This window comes from Antedon mediterranea, chromosome 8 (assembly GCF_964355755.1).
Source record: "Antedon mediterranea chromosome 8, ecAntMedi1.1, whole genome shotgun sequence".
In the NCBI taxonomy this organism is placed as follows: Eukaryota; Metazoa; Echinodermata; class Crinoidea; order Comatulida; family Antedonidae; genus Antedon; species Antedon mediterranea.
The window spans coordinates 16,746,354-16,764,892 of record NC_092677.1 but is presented as its reverse complement, the minus strand read 5'-3'; the positions used below and the strand labels follow the sequence as shown (position 1 = coordinate 16,764,892).

The 18,539-nt window shown below is 33.5% G+C and overlaps 2 protein-coding genes across 2 annotated transcripts; both read left to right on the top strand.

Moving 5' to 3' along the window:
• The first annotated feature begins 395 nt into the window (after positions 1-395).
• LOC140056375 (acyloxyacyl hydrolase-like) lies at positions 396-8,803 on the top strand. Its single transcript, XM_072101733.1, has 19 exons — positions 396-746; positions 1,860-1,955; positions 2,443-2,503; positions 2,602-2,764; positions 3,043-3,113; positions 3,228-3,288; positions 3,822-3,892; positions 4,212-4,260; positions 4,535-4,678; positions 5,118-5,187; positions 5,330-5,363; positions 5,560-5,642; positions 5,770-5,809; positions 5,975-6,049; positions 6,211-6,286; positions 6,514-6,729; positions 7,034-7,130; positions 7,827-7,903; positions 8,162-8,803. Exons 1-19 carry the CDS (start codon positions 641-643, stop codon positions 8,288-8,290), a joined length of 1,719 nt encoding a protein of 572 aa, XP_071957834.1. The 5' UTR covers positions 396-640; the 3' UTR covers positions 8,291-8,803.
• Positions 8,804-10,646: 1,843 nt separating this feature from the next.
• Positions 10,647-17,769, top strand: LOC140057659 (phosphoethanolamine N-methyltransferase-like). The gene is made up of 11 exons (XM_072103378.1): positions 10,647-10,675; positions 10,930-11,067; positions 11,450-11,568; positions 13,698-13,816; positions 14,351-14,545; positions 14,822-14,911; positions 15,146-15,235; positions 15,857-15,979; positions 16,374-16,514; positions 16,849-16,965; positions 17,063-17,769. Exons 1-11 carry the CDS (start codon positions 10,647-10,649, stop codon positions 17,174-17,176), a joined length of 1,275 nt encoding a protein of 424 aa, XP_071959479.1. The 3' UTR covers positions 17,177-17,769.
• Positions 17,770-18,539: the final 770 nt, after the last annotated feature.

Sequence of the window (18,539 nt, the reverse complement as noted above, 5' to 3'; positions counted from 1 at the left end):
ATTCGATGTTTTTGATACCCTAATGAATAACTGTGCCAAGTTTCAGAATGTTATCACAATTTGAAGGATTGGTTCCCTTAACACGCCAACTAAAACTTCTTCACACGGTGTACTACAAACCCTACTTTACTCATGCATATACATTCATATAAACAAAGACATCCACAGGCAATCAAGCATAACATATATAACAAATTTTAATTTTAATTAGTTAAAACTATCAATAGAAAGTACATGTATTGTACATTATTATTGTGTACATTTTGTAGTTTACGATATGTAGGCCTACATCAACATTTCCGGGTTTCACTTTCTATTATTTGAAAGTATAATTATTACATTACTGACAAAGAAACAGCAATTGATGTGTAGCAGTAGTAGTAGTATCAATAAGCTGCAACGTAAAGAGGCTATTGTAGAATACTATATAAATATTGTCATGGTCTAACACATGACAAAGACACTGTAGAGCAGGAGCGATAAGGAAGTATATATAAACTTTTTTGATTACGATTGTTTGTATAACTACGTCAAATGACAGCATTACAGATAAGTTATATATAAATCAATTAAAGTTTCTCTACTGTAATAGTCACGTTGCAATCGTTAGCTCTCCCGCCGCCGTGAATAGTTCAATGTGATGTCTCCTACGAAACAACTCATGTTCACACTCTGCGTCTTTATTTTTGTGATATTCGTTCCTCATGCACAAACACGTGGGGTAAATGGTGGTACAGACTGTGCAGGTAAGTGTATTCTAACTTATGCCCTTACCTTAATCTATAGGGTCAATTCATCAAGACTAACTAGATAAGTGCATAGGTCGTTACATTGGAGTTCTGATAGCAGATTTAGGGCAACACAACAGTAAAACCATACAATAATTCAGCTATAGGTTGTTCTGCGAAAAATGTTGCTGTAAAAATAAGGATATGTTAAAAAACGAATATACAACTCCAAACTCGACGTCAATATTAAAGCGACTAATTTAATTTAATTTATTTTTTATCTAATACGAAAAGAAAATGTATTTATTAATTGACTTGTATATGGCAACCTACCAAGAACAGAACGCCTAACAATACTTTTACTAGGTTCCTTGTTAAAAAGAAAAGACTTAAGATGAATATTTTTCTAAATGATCTATCTAAATAATGAAACAAGTAACTTAATTTGTTGGAAATCATTTATAACAAATATATTTTATGCATGACGTGTACATTCAGATGGGGTATACCCTTTGTTTTTCTTATATCTTTATAGACTCGCTAATAATTTCATTAACCCGGAAACATCATATATGTTTTCCGTACTGCCATCTTGATGATTTAATTTCAAGAAGGAAATACCTCCTGGTGAATAATAGGGTGTTGGAAACTGCTTGGTAGGAGAAGAGTAAATTACATAGTAATGATACTCTTTCGTGATATTATTTGTGTCGAGTAGGCTTATAGTTTAGATTATTACTTACACTTTGAAGCTTGGTTCCCACTAGAACGTACCGCAAGGACGTAAACGCAACGCAAGCGTTTTAACCAATGACAAGCGAAGTTATAGACAGTCAAGCTTGGTTCCCACTAGAACGTAACGCAAGGACGTAAACGCAACGCAAGCGTTTTAACCAATGACAAGCGAAGTTATAGACAGTTAGCAATCACAAGCGAATAAGCCATCGTTTGTGATTGGTCAATTCGCTTGCGTTGAGTTTACGTCCTTGCGTTACGTTCTAGTGGGAACCAAGCTTTAGCAATCACAAGCGAATAAGCCATCGCTTGTGATTGGTCAATTCACTTGCGTTGCGTTACGTCCTTGTGTTGCGTCGCTAGTGGGAACCACGCTTTACAATTTCCATTTCATAGCTTGTACTTTGTTGGTATCTCTCGGAGAGCAGTTGGCCCAGATCCAGAATGAGACGGTTGTCGATTCGTTATTAAAACTTTGCGATTTACTTCCAAGTAAGTTTGTTAATCAATTAAGAAATACAGCTTTCTAGTAAAAATATTTATTTACCGTTAAATAAATACAGTTGGAGATGTGAAAACACCAATCTGTTGATCCAAGTGTTGCATCCGTTTTTAAATAAAGTTATTATTTTTATTATGTAACCGCTTCACGTTTAAACGGATAGCTTGTTCCCTTTGCTTGTTTTTTTTGTTCAAAATCAAAATAAAATTAAGTTATCATTTAACTTACTGTAAATGTATGAATTTTTTCCTGGACTGTTTCAAATAAAAATGTGAATGAATATAATATGAATATAAAATTATAAAATAGTGTTTGTTATGCTTTGTTGGTTTTTAAAAAGCTTATACTTATTGTTCATATCTACTGTGTTACACAGTCTGTACCTCCCTCTCCAAACCTATCAGAAATAATATGCTATCGCTATGAACAGTGTAAACAATATTGTTTTATTGTAGACTGCTGTACCTTTTTTTTCAGAAAGTTTTGACAACCCTTGTCGAATTGTTGTAGCAATAGCAACACCGACGTTGATAAAAATGTAAGTGGATTATTTATGTGCAAAGATAATGGTGGTTTTGTAGTCATCGCGACGGCGTATAGCCAATAGCTATTGATGTTTCGTTGTGCATTTTACAGTTTTGAAAAAGACGTCGATGGCGACGTGGCTTGTCACGCCCTCGGAATCTGCAAAACCGATCCAGGGCAGAAAGAATGTCATTTATATCCAAAGACACCATACAGCATTGATAAGAGTCTTGGCCGACATGATCAATGGAAGGAGAAAGTCAGTGCACATACGGTAAAAATACAAATAATTATTGCTAACTTTTGATTGTGTGAGTAGTACTGTATACGGCTATTTTTTTTATTAAAGATTTTATTATTACCATGAAAAAAAGCTTTATCTTGTTTTTCTTAAAATAGTTTTTGCGGTGAGTGATTGAAGGAATTTAAGTTACAGGATAAATGACAGAGTTTGTTAATTACCTGGTAAACAGAACTAATATATTTACCAATAAAAACTCCTAAATTGTTATGCAACTTTAAAAAAAAAAAATTTATTTTTCTACTTCGCAGGTTAAAAAGCTACGAGATAATATATGCGATTCTCTTCCTGTTTTAAAGGCATTGTGCCAAGATATATATTCGTAAGTAATGTCTTTGAATAAAAAAATATTGTGTCTTAACATTTTATGCAAATACAGTAGGCATTGTTTTCTAATTATTAATATGATGCTTACTTCTTTCTTGGCCTTATACAGACAAATAGACAATTATCTGCCAGTGGAGGACATTGACAACGACAAATTCAGTGACCTAAAGGTAATGTGTTTAAAAAGAATGACGAGTTTATAAATTATATTAGCAAAAGGAAGAACGGATTTCAAGTGGTATTTACTTCAAAGGTGAACTAGCAACGACTAATACCTCTTTCAAGGGGTACAGGTGAAACAAATACACAAGAAGCACAACCGTCTTCTCCGAGATAGTACTGACTTGGAGTAATTGAGGTTGGCATCTTATGATATATACCTTTTTCTGGAACGTGGATTTACACAGAAAATGTAGTGAAAACAATCACAGATATATTTATTCAAATTAGGTTGTTGCATACAAATGACTTATTTGAATACAGTCGAAGTTGGTCATATTCCGTGGTATTCCTCTTTCTTCTTGACCCTCCTTGGCTCTCCACTTCTAACATAATGTTTTGCATGCAGAAAAGAAGGAGGCGGAATCTTAAAATTAGAACTCAAATACTATTAGACTACTTTAATTGTTCTTTACACGGCCTAAGATGTCCATAATATTGTATAAAAAGCAGTTGTTTATTTGCAAGTCTATCCTCATTCCAGACGCTACGTGGATCACATTGGCGTGGCAGAGATTGTAACGATGCTAGAAGTGACTTCTATCCCGGACGAAGGTGAGATTCTCAATACAGTTACTAATTATGATGTAATCATGGGTTTGATGTCCATCCTACCAAAAGAATACTGTACCGTAGTATTTCGGTAAAACTTGATAAAACTTCTTCCTCCTAATATTTGTTCTAGTTATTTCTTTTGTTCTTCTCCATTTTACGGTCCTACATATAGGGTTTCATATTGTTACCGTCTCTGGGCATCCAGTAGTCTTTGAATTTCGTTCCTTTGGTCGAAATCGTATAACTTTAGAAATGTTAACCATAAATTAAGATACTAAAGTAAGTTCAGTTTAATTTTGTATTTATTGTTTACTTTCAGACCCATTGATGATGATATAGTTGAAGACTCAAATTGTAATGGAATCATGGTACGATTGCTCTGAAAAAAAAAAAAATTTCCTCTTAGTTTTCCGCTTTTTATTTCTTTTGTTCAAGGTTTTGCATTCTCATTTTAGTGTTTTTAAAATACTGCATCTTTCTTTGTAAATAAAATTCAATTTATATTATTATTGGATTGCGCTTATTGGTTTTGTTTCATTTTTCTGTAATTTTCCTTTTTGGAAAGAAAAAGTGGAATCAATTACATATGCATTTAATTAAATAAACGCTAAAAACCACTATTAAAAAATATGTTTTCTATAGGGCGTTGATCCGAAATCTGGAAAGTCCTACGAACAATTGTTTTGCAAAGATTCCAGACCAATGGGCTTGGCAATACTAGGCGACTCGGCTGCTGCACACTTTCACATCCCACCAAAGTGGCTAACACCGACGGAAGTAACTAAGGTACAGTTGGCCTGTATTTTGTATAAGTATACCTGCAATGCCATATATTTTATACAAAATTAGACAAAATTACTATACTTATTATACTATACTAATTACTTATTTAGAAAACAATGAACTTTCACAACGCGTTTGATAATCGTACAACGCTCAATGATCTGGATACATAAACAGGAATGCATTATAGCCAACGGGATGAACACAGATGTATTATATAGTTGATCAAAGTAATGCTTTACCTGGATACATTTAATAAATGTATTATAATGACGTAGTATTATTATAAGTCAGCAATCGAAATACACTGGAAAATCACCCTTCAAAGTATGTGTCCTAAAAAGATATTGGATAAGTAACAAGGGACTTATAAGCTTTAAAATGCTTCCAGACTCTACACCAAAGAAAATACGTATGATAACTAGCTCGTTTTTATTTGCAGAGTATTTTCGATCATGCCCCTATGGTAATAGAGAATGAATTTGATTGGCCACAAGTTTCCTACTCAACCGGTGAGGACAGTATTTCATTTTATTATTAACTTTTTTTTTTCAGAAAAGGGAATATAATTATAATTTTATTTGTTGCGGAAAATGGAATAAATTTTGCTTGAACATTGTTAAAGAATTTTGTAATATTTTTTATTTTTCAAAGGGCATCTGAATACATCGGCATGGAATATTATTGAGTAAGTAAACATTGTGATACACAGTAAACATTGTGATACACTGTATACATGCTATTTGCATTGAAGAGTTCCATTCCTAATGTTGATGATTTAGAAGAAATAGAGAAGAGAAGAATTTAAGGGTTTAGGATGGTGCTTTAAAATCCCAACCCTTTGGTAACATGCATCAATTAATTACCCGTTATCTCTACAACAGAGGTCCAACAGACTCGTTGTATCTACGAATGCGGCAACGAAACTTATGCAATCACAGAGATTTTCAGAACATCGGTGTTAATGGTAAGGACGACTTACTTTTGGGAATTAATTATATACATTTTTAAACTGAAGAATTATTTTTAGAATAATTTTTAATGCTAAGTACATTACAATCAAACAGAATCATTGATTATATTTCAATCTACAGGAGCAGATACTATTTCAATGAACAGATCAATCCAATATAGGTAAGTCATGTACGGGACGCCACATAATCAAAATAACACTAACATTTAATACATAGCCTACATACATTTTCTATGTTTTGTGGAGAGAACGGAAAGGGTAATTAAAACCAACGTAGATGCGACAAATGTCCATAAGAAATTTATCTTTTTACTTTTTGTTATTAGTCTTGCACGTGATCCAAAGGCAGACAATCCATTAATTGTGATTTATTCGTTAATCGGAAATGACGTATGCAACGGGTGAGTTCATGTGACTAATTTTGATTTATCTATGCATAACAACCATCTGATTTATATTAACCAGTAATAATACTTGATAGTTTAGTAGTTTCAATTTTGTATGATTATATGGAATCTATCATTTAGTTACATGATTGAAATATCCATTTATTATGTTATAGGCATCCGGACACTGTTGATCACATGACAAAACCAGCCGATATGAAAGCGAGTGCAATATCGACGTTGAAGTATTTAGTAAGTACTTTTCGATTGGCCATTGCAGTAAAACCGTGTCTATACAAAATATTCAAATCAACAGTTTCAGGACGTAAAGGACGTAAGCGCAACGCAATCGAGTTGACCAATGACAGAGCGACAGTTCGGATAATTCATTGCTTGTGATTGGTCACATTACTTGTGTTGCGTCCTGAGAATCAAACACACATAACATCTTTAGCCAATAACTTTCCATGTTGTTACAGGATAAGGTACTTCCAAATGGCAGTGTAGTTCTTATGACGGGAATGGTAGACGGACGAATACTGTACAATACATTGGCAGATAGGTTTCATCCAATCGGTCAACTCAACAGCGACATCCGTTACAAAGATGTTTACGAATTTCTCTCTTGTCTACAAGTATCACCATGCAACGGCTGGATGACCACCAATGAAACCCTTAGAAATTATACTTCACAGGTAAGCGTGATAACGAAGAAATTAATTAGAAAAAGTTAAAGAACCATTTTTAGAGATAGTTTTACTTCTACTGCAGTTACTGCAAAAACTGCATTTTGTTTTCGGGTTTTTGGTGAAATCATACAAGCACTGTTTTTACAATGACTGCCTTAAAAGCTTCTTAGATTTTTAAATAAAATATATATTTATTTTAAAAATGAAATCATTTTGACATGATTCTTACTTACTTTCTTTAACTTAACTTGTATCTTGTATATTAATATGTATCTATACATTCTCATTGAATAAAACTTCTATGTTTCAGAGAGCAAAACAACTTAGTGAGGCACTGAAGGAAGCATCACAAAGCCAAACGTTTCACAATTTTAAAGTAGAATATACGGATTTCGACTTTAATGCTAGTAAGTTCCAAATTACATCAATTTGTTCTTCTAGGAAACATTAGTTTGCAAATGTGTGTTGGGCAGGAAAGTTTTTCCAGAGTTTGCCAGTATAGACTAGGTTTAACTATAGTCAATTGAATATTTTATTTATTTTATTTTATTTTATTCAAACTCATTCAAGAGCGGGAAACCCGCCCCTTACAGAATGGAATAAACTATACCATATAAAAATATATATAAATCTTAAAATCTAACAATACAAATTTATACAATTTTACTAATTTTATTACAAAAACAATTATAACGGTCAAAAAAGAGATCAATAGAATTATCTTTAACAACACAATTATTAAAAAGAAGACAAATACGTGAAATAAATCCATTCTTGGTAACATTAACACGACAATACGGCACATAAAGAAGATTACATTTGGAATTACGAGTACGACAACCAACAGCTTTAACATGAAAGGAAAAGGAGATAAAATTACAATTGAAACGGGAATATGGTTTAACAGACTTCGATAATGAGAAATCTTTTATAATTTCCATCTACTGTACATTGAATTGTTTAGTATGCATTCATACTATTGTAATGATAGTAATAAATTAAAAAATCTTAGTTTAGAACACATAAGAATGCATCCTGATTCCATTCCATTTTTAGTACACTTACATTTTTTCTAACCCGTTTATAATGTGTTTTTATGCCAGTTGTCAACACATGGGAAAAGCAAGGAGGAGAAGCTTGGCAACTTATCGAACCGGTGGATGGATTTCACCCAAATCAGGTGTGTTCATAGTTTTAATCGATCGGATAATATAATATCGTGTTCAAAACACGAATTGGTATTAAGTCTGACCGATTCACACAAACTGCTGATTTATTTTGTAATGAACTACATTTTTCATTACACTATTTTATGACGGTTCCTTTTATCATAGTTCACTTATATTGCGCTGCCTTTCGTGGACTAGTTTATACGTCCATTACATTGTTCTTAATTTGAAAGTCATTCATTAATGTTAAAAATATTTTATGTTTACAGAATGCGCATGCTCTTGCAGCCGAATACATATGGAATATTCTGGAAGACAAATTTCCAACCGAACTTGGAAAAATCAATTCGATGAACGAGCAAATCCAAAAAATATTTGGGAATCAAAACGGTTATTAGCAGAACGAATACTTCGTGCAGTTACACCGTACAATGTGCTTGAATACAGTATCTTAACCGATCGATAGTTGTATGATAATCACTATGGCAATAATCTACAGATTCTCAGCGTTTGTAGGTGTGTAAATATTTTAATGCAGATTAGAGAATGTTTACTGTTTAAATTAGTTACAGTTTTAGGTGTGTATAAATGTTTTATAGGCCTAGTAGCTGAATTTATTCAACAAGAGAAAATAGTTAATAACGAATAGAATGTACAAGCAAATTGCATAAAATCATCAATAGGGTATAATAGACCTACTATTCGCATTAATGTTTAAAAATGACGAAACTAACCATTGAACCAGTCAAAAGGCAGAAAAAAGAAGAACAATATCTACGAGTTTTATAAATCTTTTTAAATGTAACCTAGTCCCATACATTTGTTTATCTATGTCGGGACTAATTTCATATCTTTTCCCTCCTTAATGAAATACATATACTGCTATTAAAAAAGAGTTATAATTATTAATGATAATAGTAATAAAGTCTTTAGTTTTCTGCATCTGTTGTCTACTCCACTCTTTCTTATTACCAGTTGTTGTTAACAGAGAAATGTTATTTTTTGGGGGGGCTGGGTTTAATTGATATTTATTTTAATTTGTAATAAGAATGTAGTTTTATAGACTAATAATTATTCATTATCTTTTTCTCCTTCTTAATGTTTTCCGTCTTCCAACATTATGCTTTCCACAATTTGTTTCCATTTTTGTCTGTTTATGGCAGGATGGTTTGTTAATGTGACGTAATTGTTTTTTTCCTATCAGAAGAAGGATTTAGAAACAAGGCCATATACATGGCTGCAATCGTGTGCGCAAATTTGTAAGTGTTTACCGACATTTAGTGTTTTGCCTATCGACCGAAATTGCTTAAAGTGTTAACAAAAATTAATGTTAAAAAAATGTGTTAAAACATTTATATTTGCCTCCAAGTATTAATATCCACTGTGAAAATAACGACCGACCGACATGGAGATATTATAGAGTCGCGTTGCAAGCGACTAAGCACGCTACTAAAAACTTAGAATGTATTTAGGAACAGCGCCACCAACTTTAGGATTAACATTTTAACAACAAACAAACAAAAAAGTACACGAAGTGGAGACGACGGACGGTGTAGCAAAAGTTTAGTCTTTATAGTCTACTAAATTCTGAATTAACATGTCTTGTGTAGCACCTAAAATGGTCAGTTATTATTGTATTTGGTTTGATAATGCTTTAGGCTTTACAACTTTGGTACTTGTCCTAGGCCTATATAAGTAACTCGTAATAGCCAAACGGGCGGCCGCCAAACGTACCTACACGAGGTGGGTGGGGCGTGGTACTGTTAGTGTTATTATTAGTGAGTGATGTGAGTGGCCCAGAGAGAGTCATTCCTGCCCTCAAAAGGCTAACTTAAGGCCCAAGGGCAATGCTAGGCCTAGCCTAACTGACCTAGCCTAGACGACTGTGCCTAGACCTGGTAGTAGTAGTGGTAGTAGTTCAGGGACACTTTTTAGAAGGGAATCAATTTGATTGCTTTTGTGTATAATTTTAATTTAAATGAAGTGTTGTCATATTTAAAAAAAATGTTTTTTGTTTTTTTTGACAGAGCCCTAAAAATTTGATTTCACTTCTGCCGGGAGACTTCGTGGGTGGCAGTGCTTTAATTGTTTGTATTGATGGAATTAACAAGTAAGTGTTTACCTCTTAAGCCTAGTTAGGCCTATCTTCACTTCAAGTTCAAGTTCATAATAACATTTTTCATGCTGCAGCTCTAGCCAGCTACGTCCCATGAGGACTACTCATTCATAAGCTAAAGCAAGCAGCAGTTATAGTATCTAAGGCTGACAGTTTTATGACTTTGTAAACTCGACTATAATTTATAGATCCCAGCTGCTGAACCCAAATACGTCTGGGAAAAGAGAGTCTATTAGGGCTCACGGTTAACGATTTTGGATTCTCGCCCTTTGATTGGTTGACGCGAATCAACAGACTGGGAAGAATTTTCGTGAAGTCACGTTGTCTCTAGAGGGTATTCAGTTGCATGCCAACATGTTGAGGTCACACACACACAGCACATTAAAGTTCAAAATTGACCATTTTTAAATGGGCATGTGAATCATAATTAAAGAACTATCTTTGATTTGTATGTACTTTTGTGATTAAACCACATCTTTTTATTAATCATAAAAATATCTGAAGAAAAAACAATGATTCATTTTAAAATGTCGAGCGGCGTTTGTTTAAAAAAAGAAGCTTGCTGAATAATTGCAATAAACTGAATAAAGCTTAAAAAATAATAGGTAGTTAGTACTGGCTAGAAAAACAATTGACATATGGTCTTTAAGATAACACACATCCTCAAGTCGATGGTTACATTTTTCTCAATTCATATTCATATTCTTTCTTTATTTTGACATTGGATATATTGGAGGCAAATATTAATGTTTTTAAAAATGTTTTTAAAATCACTTTCAGCAATTTCGGTCGGTCTGTAAACACTAACTCATATTCATATTTTCTCTGGTCATTATTTTCTGTTAATTAATGACCTTATTAATTCTATAGTAAAGTAGGCTTATCTTGTAGCTGACCAATAAACAATTAAACTTTTTTTAGAGATCTTTTAAGCACGGTTAGTAATAGAGCTGACAAATTGCTAGTACTTGACAATGGCAAATCATCGACTACTGCTATAGACAGTATTCAGCACTGTGAAGTGGAGTGTATAAAGACAGAAGACATAAATAACCTAAGGTATATATTATAAAAGAAAAAGTTACATGTTTATAAATCCATGATTTATTTAAATACATGAATGTGTATCATCTTTCTGTAATTGATAATTTTAAGTACCTTAACTTTTTTGTTTCATACAGTTTTTTATTTCTTTAATTTAACCTTTGACACATACCTTTACTGCTCTATGTAGTTTATAATTTGACCTTGACACAAATCCTTAAATACTATTTGTTTTTTTTTATTCATGTAGCTGTTCACCTGTTCTCTGGAATATCTATTTAACTTTTGACACATTCCTTAAATACTAATTTGTTCCATGTCTTGTCACTGCATTTTCTCTGTATTAATGTTATAATTTGACACAAACCTGTACTAATTGTTGCTTTGTTTCATGTAGCTGTTCGCTTGTTCTCTATAATGGAGTAATTGATGCTGAGTTTGCTTCAGTGTGTTTGTCTTGTCTTCTTCCTGATGGCTATGTTATGCTTGTAACCAAATGTGCTCAAATTGATGAATGTACGTAGCCCTATTCAATATCAATACTAGATACTAGCAGGTAGACGTCCAATGGACGGGCACCATGATAAATTAAGTGCATTGAAATGGATAGTGTATATGGCGCGTCATTGTGAGAGTCCAACAAATAGTACGCAGAGTATTTACATTATAGTATCACGAATTAATAAAGCGCTGTAGGTTGTGAAACCTTTCTAAGCGCTGATCATAAAGTAGAAACCGAGGAAAAAAGCTAAACCGAAGTGTGGGGATACGCCCTTGCCAAACCCTGGTGAGCACCAGTTGTTGCTCGGCCTGTCTGTTTACTATTCAAACTTATAAATATTGTACTTACTATAGATTGATAGGTATTATCTTGTATTTTTTAATAAATAATTGGGCATGAGATTACTACCGTAGTTCCTCGGGTATAATCCCACCTCGGGTATAATCCCACCCCCGACTTTACGATTACCTTCACACGCAAGCATATCCCCGGGCAAAGTCCCAGTGTATAATTTTACTTTAGGCCAGAGGTGGGCCTAGGCTTACTGTAGCTAGCTAGGCCGACGTCAATTTCTCACCAAAAAAATAGTGATTTCTCTGAATTTGGCTGACTTAAAACTCATCAAACATTGTTAAGTTGAATACAACCTTAAGGCCCCGATCGTCACGTTCTGTACATCCTTTCGCCGTCGTGTACATTCTTTCTTGTTGTTTACACTACTGTGCATGCTTGATTACCGTAAAAAAAAACACCGCCCTCTATACCGACCAGCTTGTGCACAGTAGAGTTTGTGTCACATGCAACAACATGCGATTTACACAGAGAGCTCGAGCGTGTGAGTGAACATGTATCGATCGAGTTCATGTCGATTTAGGAAGCTAGGCCTAGATCACATTTTAGGGTATTTTTTAAGTAGAAATCTCGGGGAAAATCTATACGGTAGGCATAGCACAGGTAAGACCAATTAGGCCGCCTAGGCCTAGATGGCCTGGCCGTCTAATTGCTAGGCCTACATCGGAATATAGCTTTTAGATAGCCTAAATCGTAGCTAGAAGAAATATCATTTTCAGTTCATGCAGCGGGAAATCCCCGGGTATAGTCCCACCTCCCAAATTCGGGCAAATTTCACGTACAAGGGGGGTGGGATTATACCCGGGGAACTACGGTATACCTCCATCCTGTTCAGGATTTATGTTCAAAATAATTCAGTACAGCATGGTCGCCAATTGCATGAGTGACACTTTTTTTAATTGTTAATTGTATATTGCATGCTGAATTGATTTTGCTAGCGGGGAAACGGCCGAGGATTTTCCGTTCTAATAGAGACTAATTGATAAAAGGGAATTAAAATGTGCCCCAGCTCGAACGGTCCTGGTATCGGACGTGCGGTTTAGGAGGAGATAGAGGAACACATTTTGGCTTAGTGCTATTATTTATAGATAGATATATTGTGGTGTACTAGCATTTACCATTAAACAGCATAATACTATAATTATTATTAAATCTTCCCCTATTGACCCAATTATTGTACTTTTCATACCTTTTCTTTGTACAATGGATTTACATTTGTGATACTGTAGATATGGAAGGCCCCTAATGAAAAAAAAGATGACAGATTTGGAGTAAAATCTATATAAGGGCGCATATAATAAACTTGAAAAATGGATCATAATGCAAACTGTTGTTTATTAAACCACACAAAACAAAGTACAGTATATAGTTTGAGAACAATTGTCATACAATTCCTGATTTATTGTTTCTAACATTTAATGTGACTATTCAACATAGTATTCAGTGAAATATTAGTATTCATATTCGTAATCCGATAAAATTAATTTAATTTGCTATTTGGTCACATCTTAGAGATGTACATCAATATACCAGGGAGTTGTAAACCCTGAATATACTAACTGTACTGTGGAGTTTTTTTCAATTATTTTCACTTCTTATTAGATTCCACTTAATTGACTTAATTGGGAATATATTTGTATTTGATCTCCTATATGTTTATGTCACTTTCTTCTTTCTGAGTTTTTATTGCTGAAATAAAGTTTATCATTAATTTTAATCACTTAATAAAAGTGTGTGTGGTGGGATTACAATTGAAACTAAATCTAAATTGTAATAACTATTTGCATTTTAGCTTTAGAGAATCAACCTGAGCCAACTACCTACAGTGTTGACAAAGTTCTTAAATCAACACCATCAGTAAAGTCTTTTGGATTTGTTTTTGTGGCATCACGAACAATAGAAAAATATGAGGTGAGTTAAATTTATTGATATTATAAGTTATTCTTACTACCTGACAAAATCATTATCTCTCTAGTCTTCCTTGAAAAACACCCATTGTTATTTGATTTGCATGATGAAATTAAATTTGGCTGATCTCACAAGCTATTTTGTGAAATACATCACCGACATAAAATTGTGTACTGTACCATCAAGACCAGACACCTACTCCAAACTTGTAGATTTCACCTAGACCAACATTCTACAAACTTTTTATTTCGTAGCATAAACATACTATTCTTATACCTTGACTTCTATACTGCAACTTCATCACCATCATCTGTGATAAATATAAAATGGCATTACAAGTTGGTATTATAAACTGCCAAACATCACTGTTTGTTTAAATTGCAGTATACTTTATATATTTACTAAGCCTTATTATACAAAGGCAATTCTGAAGGGTATATATTATTAAGTATAAAGTCTATGAAAGCAGAAAAAAATATAGGAACGAGAAAAATAGTGTACACGCATCTCATAATATTACTCCTTGTTTATTTTTAGGATAATCACATGCTCTACAGCAGCGTATTCAAGAAGGTTCTATTGGATCCTAAGCTAGACAGACGTCTTGACAGTTTGCAAGATGTTCTTAACGACAGAACTTACACCACAAAGATTTTACGCATCTTTGATAAAGTCTTTAGTCGTGAGGGTGATCCTGGGTTTATTAGCACTGGTGGAGCAGACGTAACAGAAGTGAGTTTAGTTTTTGTTTGTGTTTGCATGTAACTATTTTTATTATTGTTTAATTACAATAATTTTGAACTTATTGCTATTCTAAATACTTTAATTTTCGGATAAATTCATTTTTAATTCTACATAGCTTTGTTTTATGTTATGCTCATGGTTGAATGATCACTGGCAATTAGTACCTATGGAATGCCTTGTGACTTCTGCCATCTAATTTTCATCAAAATGTAACTCTTTTATTTTCACCAAGTTTCAGCATTGTTTTTTTTTTTTTCATTTTAGGAATGTCTTAAAAAGCTTAACCTTCAGCCAGGTCAAAGGGTACTGGACGTTGGATGTGGTGCTGGTGGACCTTTGATACAAACTGCAAAGGTAAGGCCGTTAAGGGAGGTGGCTGCTTACGGGAGGTGACTGCTTACGGGAGGTGACTGCTTACAGAGGTTCAACTGTATAGGCACATCACATTTTTTGACACATCAATTTTGATAGTGTAGACAGACCTTTATTATATATATATATATATATATATATATATATATATATATATATATGACATATATAATTGTTTGATAATGTTGTTCACAATATTTGTTGTGCTTTATTTAGAAATACAAGACGCACATGATTGGAGTTGACATATCATCTAACATGATTAACGCAGCAGCAGAAGCAACTGAAAAGCTACAAGATTTGAATGTAAGAATGTTTACCTTAAACTGCTATATTGGCCACTCATGCAGAATGTTTACCTTACACTGCTATTAAGGCCACTCATGCAGAATGTTTACCTTAAACTGCTATATTGGCCTCTCATGCAGAATGTTTCTGCACTTACTGAATTAAATCCCGTAAAAATTTGCAAATAGATTTCATTTTCGTTTATAATAATATTTCTTGTGATAAAAAATAAAAACACTATGAGTTCTAGAAACCACGCTTCAGATTGGCATTGGCAGCAGAAATGGTGAGGGAAGAAGGTGCAAGTGTTCCTAAAGCCATCTTTTTAGGCATATGGGAATGGCTTAAATAAATGAATGTTCTGTATGACATTTCAGAGAGTAATTCTGGATCAGGATCATATTGAGGAATGAATTGTGTCATATTGATTGTATCATTAGTCGAGCTTTACTCTCACTGCCTTCTCATTTGAATAGGATGTAACCCTGTGTACATACGGTGTATGTTTGTATGCTAAACACCTTAATAATAATAGTACACTAAAAAACAGAAGGAGTATGCTGATCCATGTAACATTTCGCTGTGTTCTCTCACATAACTGACAATTGAATTATATTTATTGCTTTACTAATTTTTTAGATTGAGTTGGAAGTGTGTGATATTGAACGACGAGAATTTCCAGAAGGATATTTTGATGCTATTTATAGCAAAGATGTCATTCTTCACATTGTTAGAAAGAAAGACCTATTCAAGAAATTTCTTGTATGTATACAATTGAAAATATGAATATGCAAGCTTTTGTTTCGCGCAAACATTAAAAAAATGGCGGAGTGGAGTTGTGGCTTGGCTACCATTCCAAGTATCATGGATTCAAGTCCTGTCATGTCAAGATTTTTTCTAATGACAAATTACAACTCCACTCATAGAGACTTGTAATAAGACTTTGTTAATGTGGAGCATCTTGTGTATGTTTGTCTTGTGAACAGGATTGTCACTTTTAAGAAGGATAGTGAATGAATTCGCCTTTAGTTATCCTTGGCAATTTGCCTAAATATAAAACAAAACAAGAGAGTATACTGTATTTTCGCTGTTTGTGTATTTTAATGTGTTTATACCCTTTTCTTTATCTATCGATTGTGTGAATGTTTTTTTCTAGAAATGGCTGAAGCCTGGTGGAAAACTGCTGATCACTGATTACTGTAAAACTGAGAATGAACAATTTTCTGACCTTATGCAAGCTTATATGGAAAAAAGGGCAAATGTCTGGTTTCTTATAACACCACCCACATATGGACAAGTAAGAACAAGATTGGTATCTAATTTACCTTTTAACAGATGATATAATAACAAGGCAACCCAGTTAACTCCTTTATTGTAACTTGGCCGCTCTTCTATCTTGGTGGTTTTTGTTTCCAATTTTGGTTACTTTTCTTCCACCTTATCTGGCACCTTGTGGCTAAGTAACACACCATGACCTCAAGTCACACTCTTGAGGGCAGCTTTAGTCACACTCTGATGGCATCTCAATTCACATGCTTGTGTCTGCTCTACCAACATATGCCACCTACGATACCTTCGTGGTCAAACTTATACAAATATCATAAATTTCATTTATCTATTTATCTCTATAGCTGATCAAAGATGCTGGTTTTGTCAATAATGATGTTCAGGTTAAGCATGACATTTTTCGTGAGTGTGCTGTCAAAGAAAATATCAGTTTTGTAAACAAAAAAGAAAGCCTTTTAAAAGTAAGTTTTAATTTGCTAACATGATAAATTCATCAATGTTCTTACCTCAGACCCAACCTTGTGGTGGACCTTGAAATACTACTTCATTTTTTTTCAGGAATTTGACCAAGCGTTTGTAGATGATTGGTTGGATGTTTGGAAAAAGAAAGTGCAGATAATTGATAATGGTGACCTAACCTGGGGTGTTTTCTACAGCGAGAAAGCACTATAACATGCAGTCAGACACAGGGCTGTCTGCACCAGGTAATTTTATGAATCACTGACAACAGAGGGTTTACAGTGCAATTCTACAATTAAAAAGCATTAGTTTAGTATCTCAACATCAACAACATTTAAAAGTTGAAGAAAGTCAGGTCTCTGGTCCATTCTACAGTCGCCACAGATTGAGTTCTTCATCAGTACTTCTTCGTTTTGATCGTATGATTAATCTGGAAAACACCTCGCGACAATAGTTCTTTTGTTGAATGATTGTATGTTCTATTTAATCAAAGATTGTTCTATTCAACTCATAAACATTCATTAATTATTAGTTTACTTTTATCCAACTCTGTCTTTACAGCATGTTAAAAATTCATTTTGGAAACCGGGTTTAAATATAACATTTATTTAGTAAAAGCATGTGTAGAGATACTGTAAATACGGACAGCAAATAATTGAGCAATTGCTTTTCCTCTCATTCATTTGGCATGTATTGCATCTATCATTACAATAAAGATAGTTAAGGTATTACAGTACAGAGAAAAAAAATCCACAATTTTTACTTTTTTTCAAAGATTTTTGGATTTATTGAAAGAACAAGTAAAATGGAACAATAATAATTATAATATATGCAAATTAGCTAATTATATATTCATAATTAATTACCGTAATTTGCATACTGGTTTTTTTAATATAAATAAATATTGGCTAATGGAAAGTGGTCATACAATATATCATTTTAAAGCTCTTTTAAAGATACAGGTCCTGAACTAAATTGAATTAAACACATGTAACAGAACAAAATTATTCTTCTATAAATAAAAAAAATAAAATTGACCTGCCTAATTACGTATTCATAAAGCAATAATTTCTTAATGAATTGAACAATTTGAATTATTTTAGCCCTCTATACATATACTGGGAAGATACTCAGCAAATTTCAGACAAGTAGGAGCTATAGTATTTATGAAACTGAGAAATCACACGTTTTAGTTTATAAAGTAGTCTAATACAGATGCAAATGTAGTTTATCAATAATTTGTATGGAAAACTTCTAAGAATAATGGTTTAGAATGCACCAGCTAAGTAGGTTACACCTTCTTTCTCTGCATTTTTGTCAGCAAAGCCCTTTTTAATTGCCCTTAGTTGCTTTCGACGCTTTTTGACTGGCGTCGAAGAAGCGCGATTTGCCATAGTTGACCGCTTATTGTCCAGTTTTGTGACAAATCGGTTGGTGTAACTGCCAGGGATAATGTTCAAGGAGTTAACATTTTTAATATCGATATCCCCCTCCCATCATTGAAGTTGCAAACTGCCCAATTTGTGGCCAATTCCACTGTTTTGTTTGCCCGCTGCCAAATTACTCCCCATCTCCA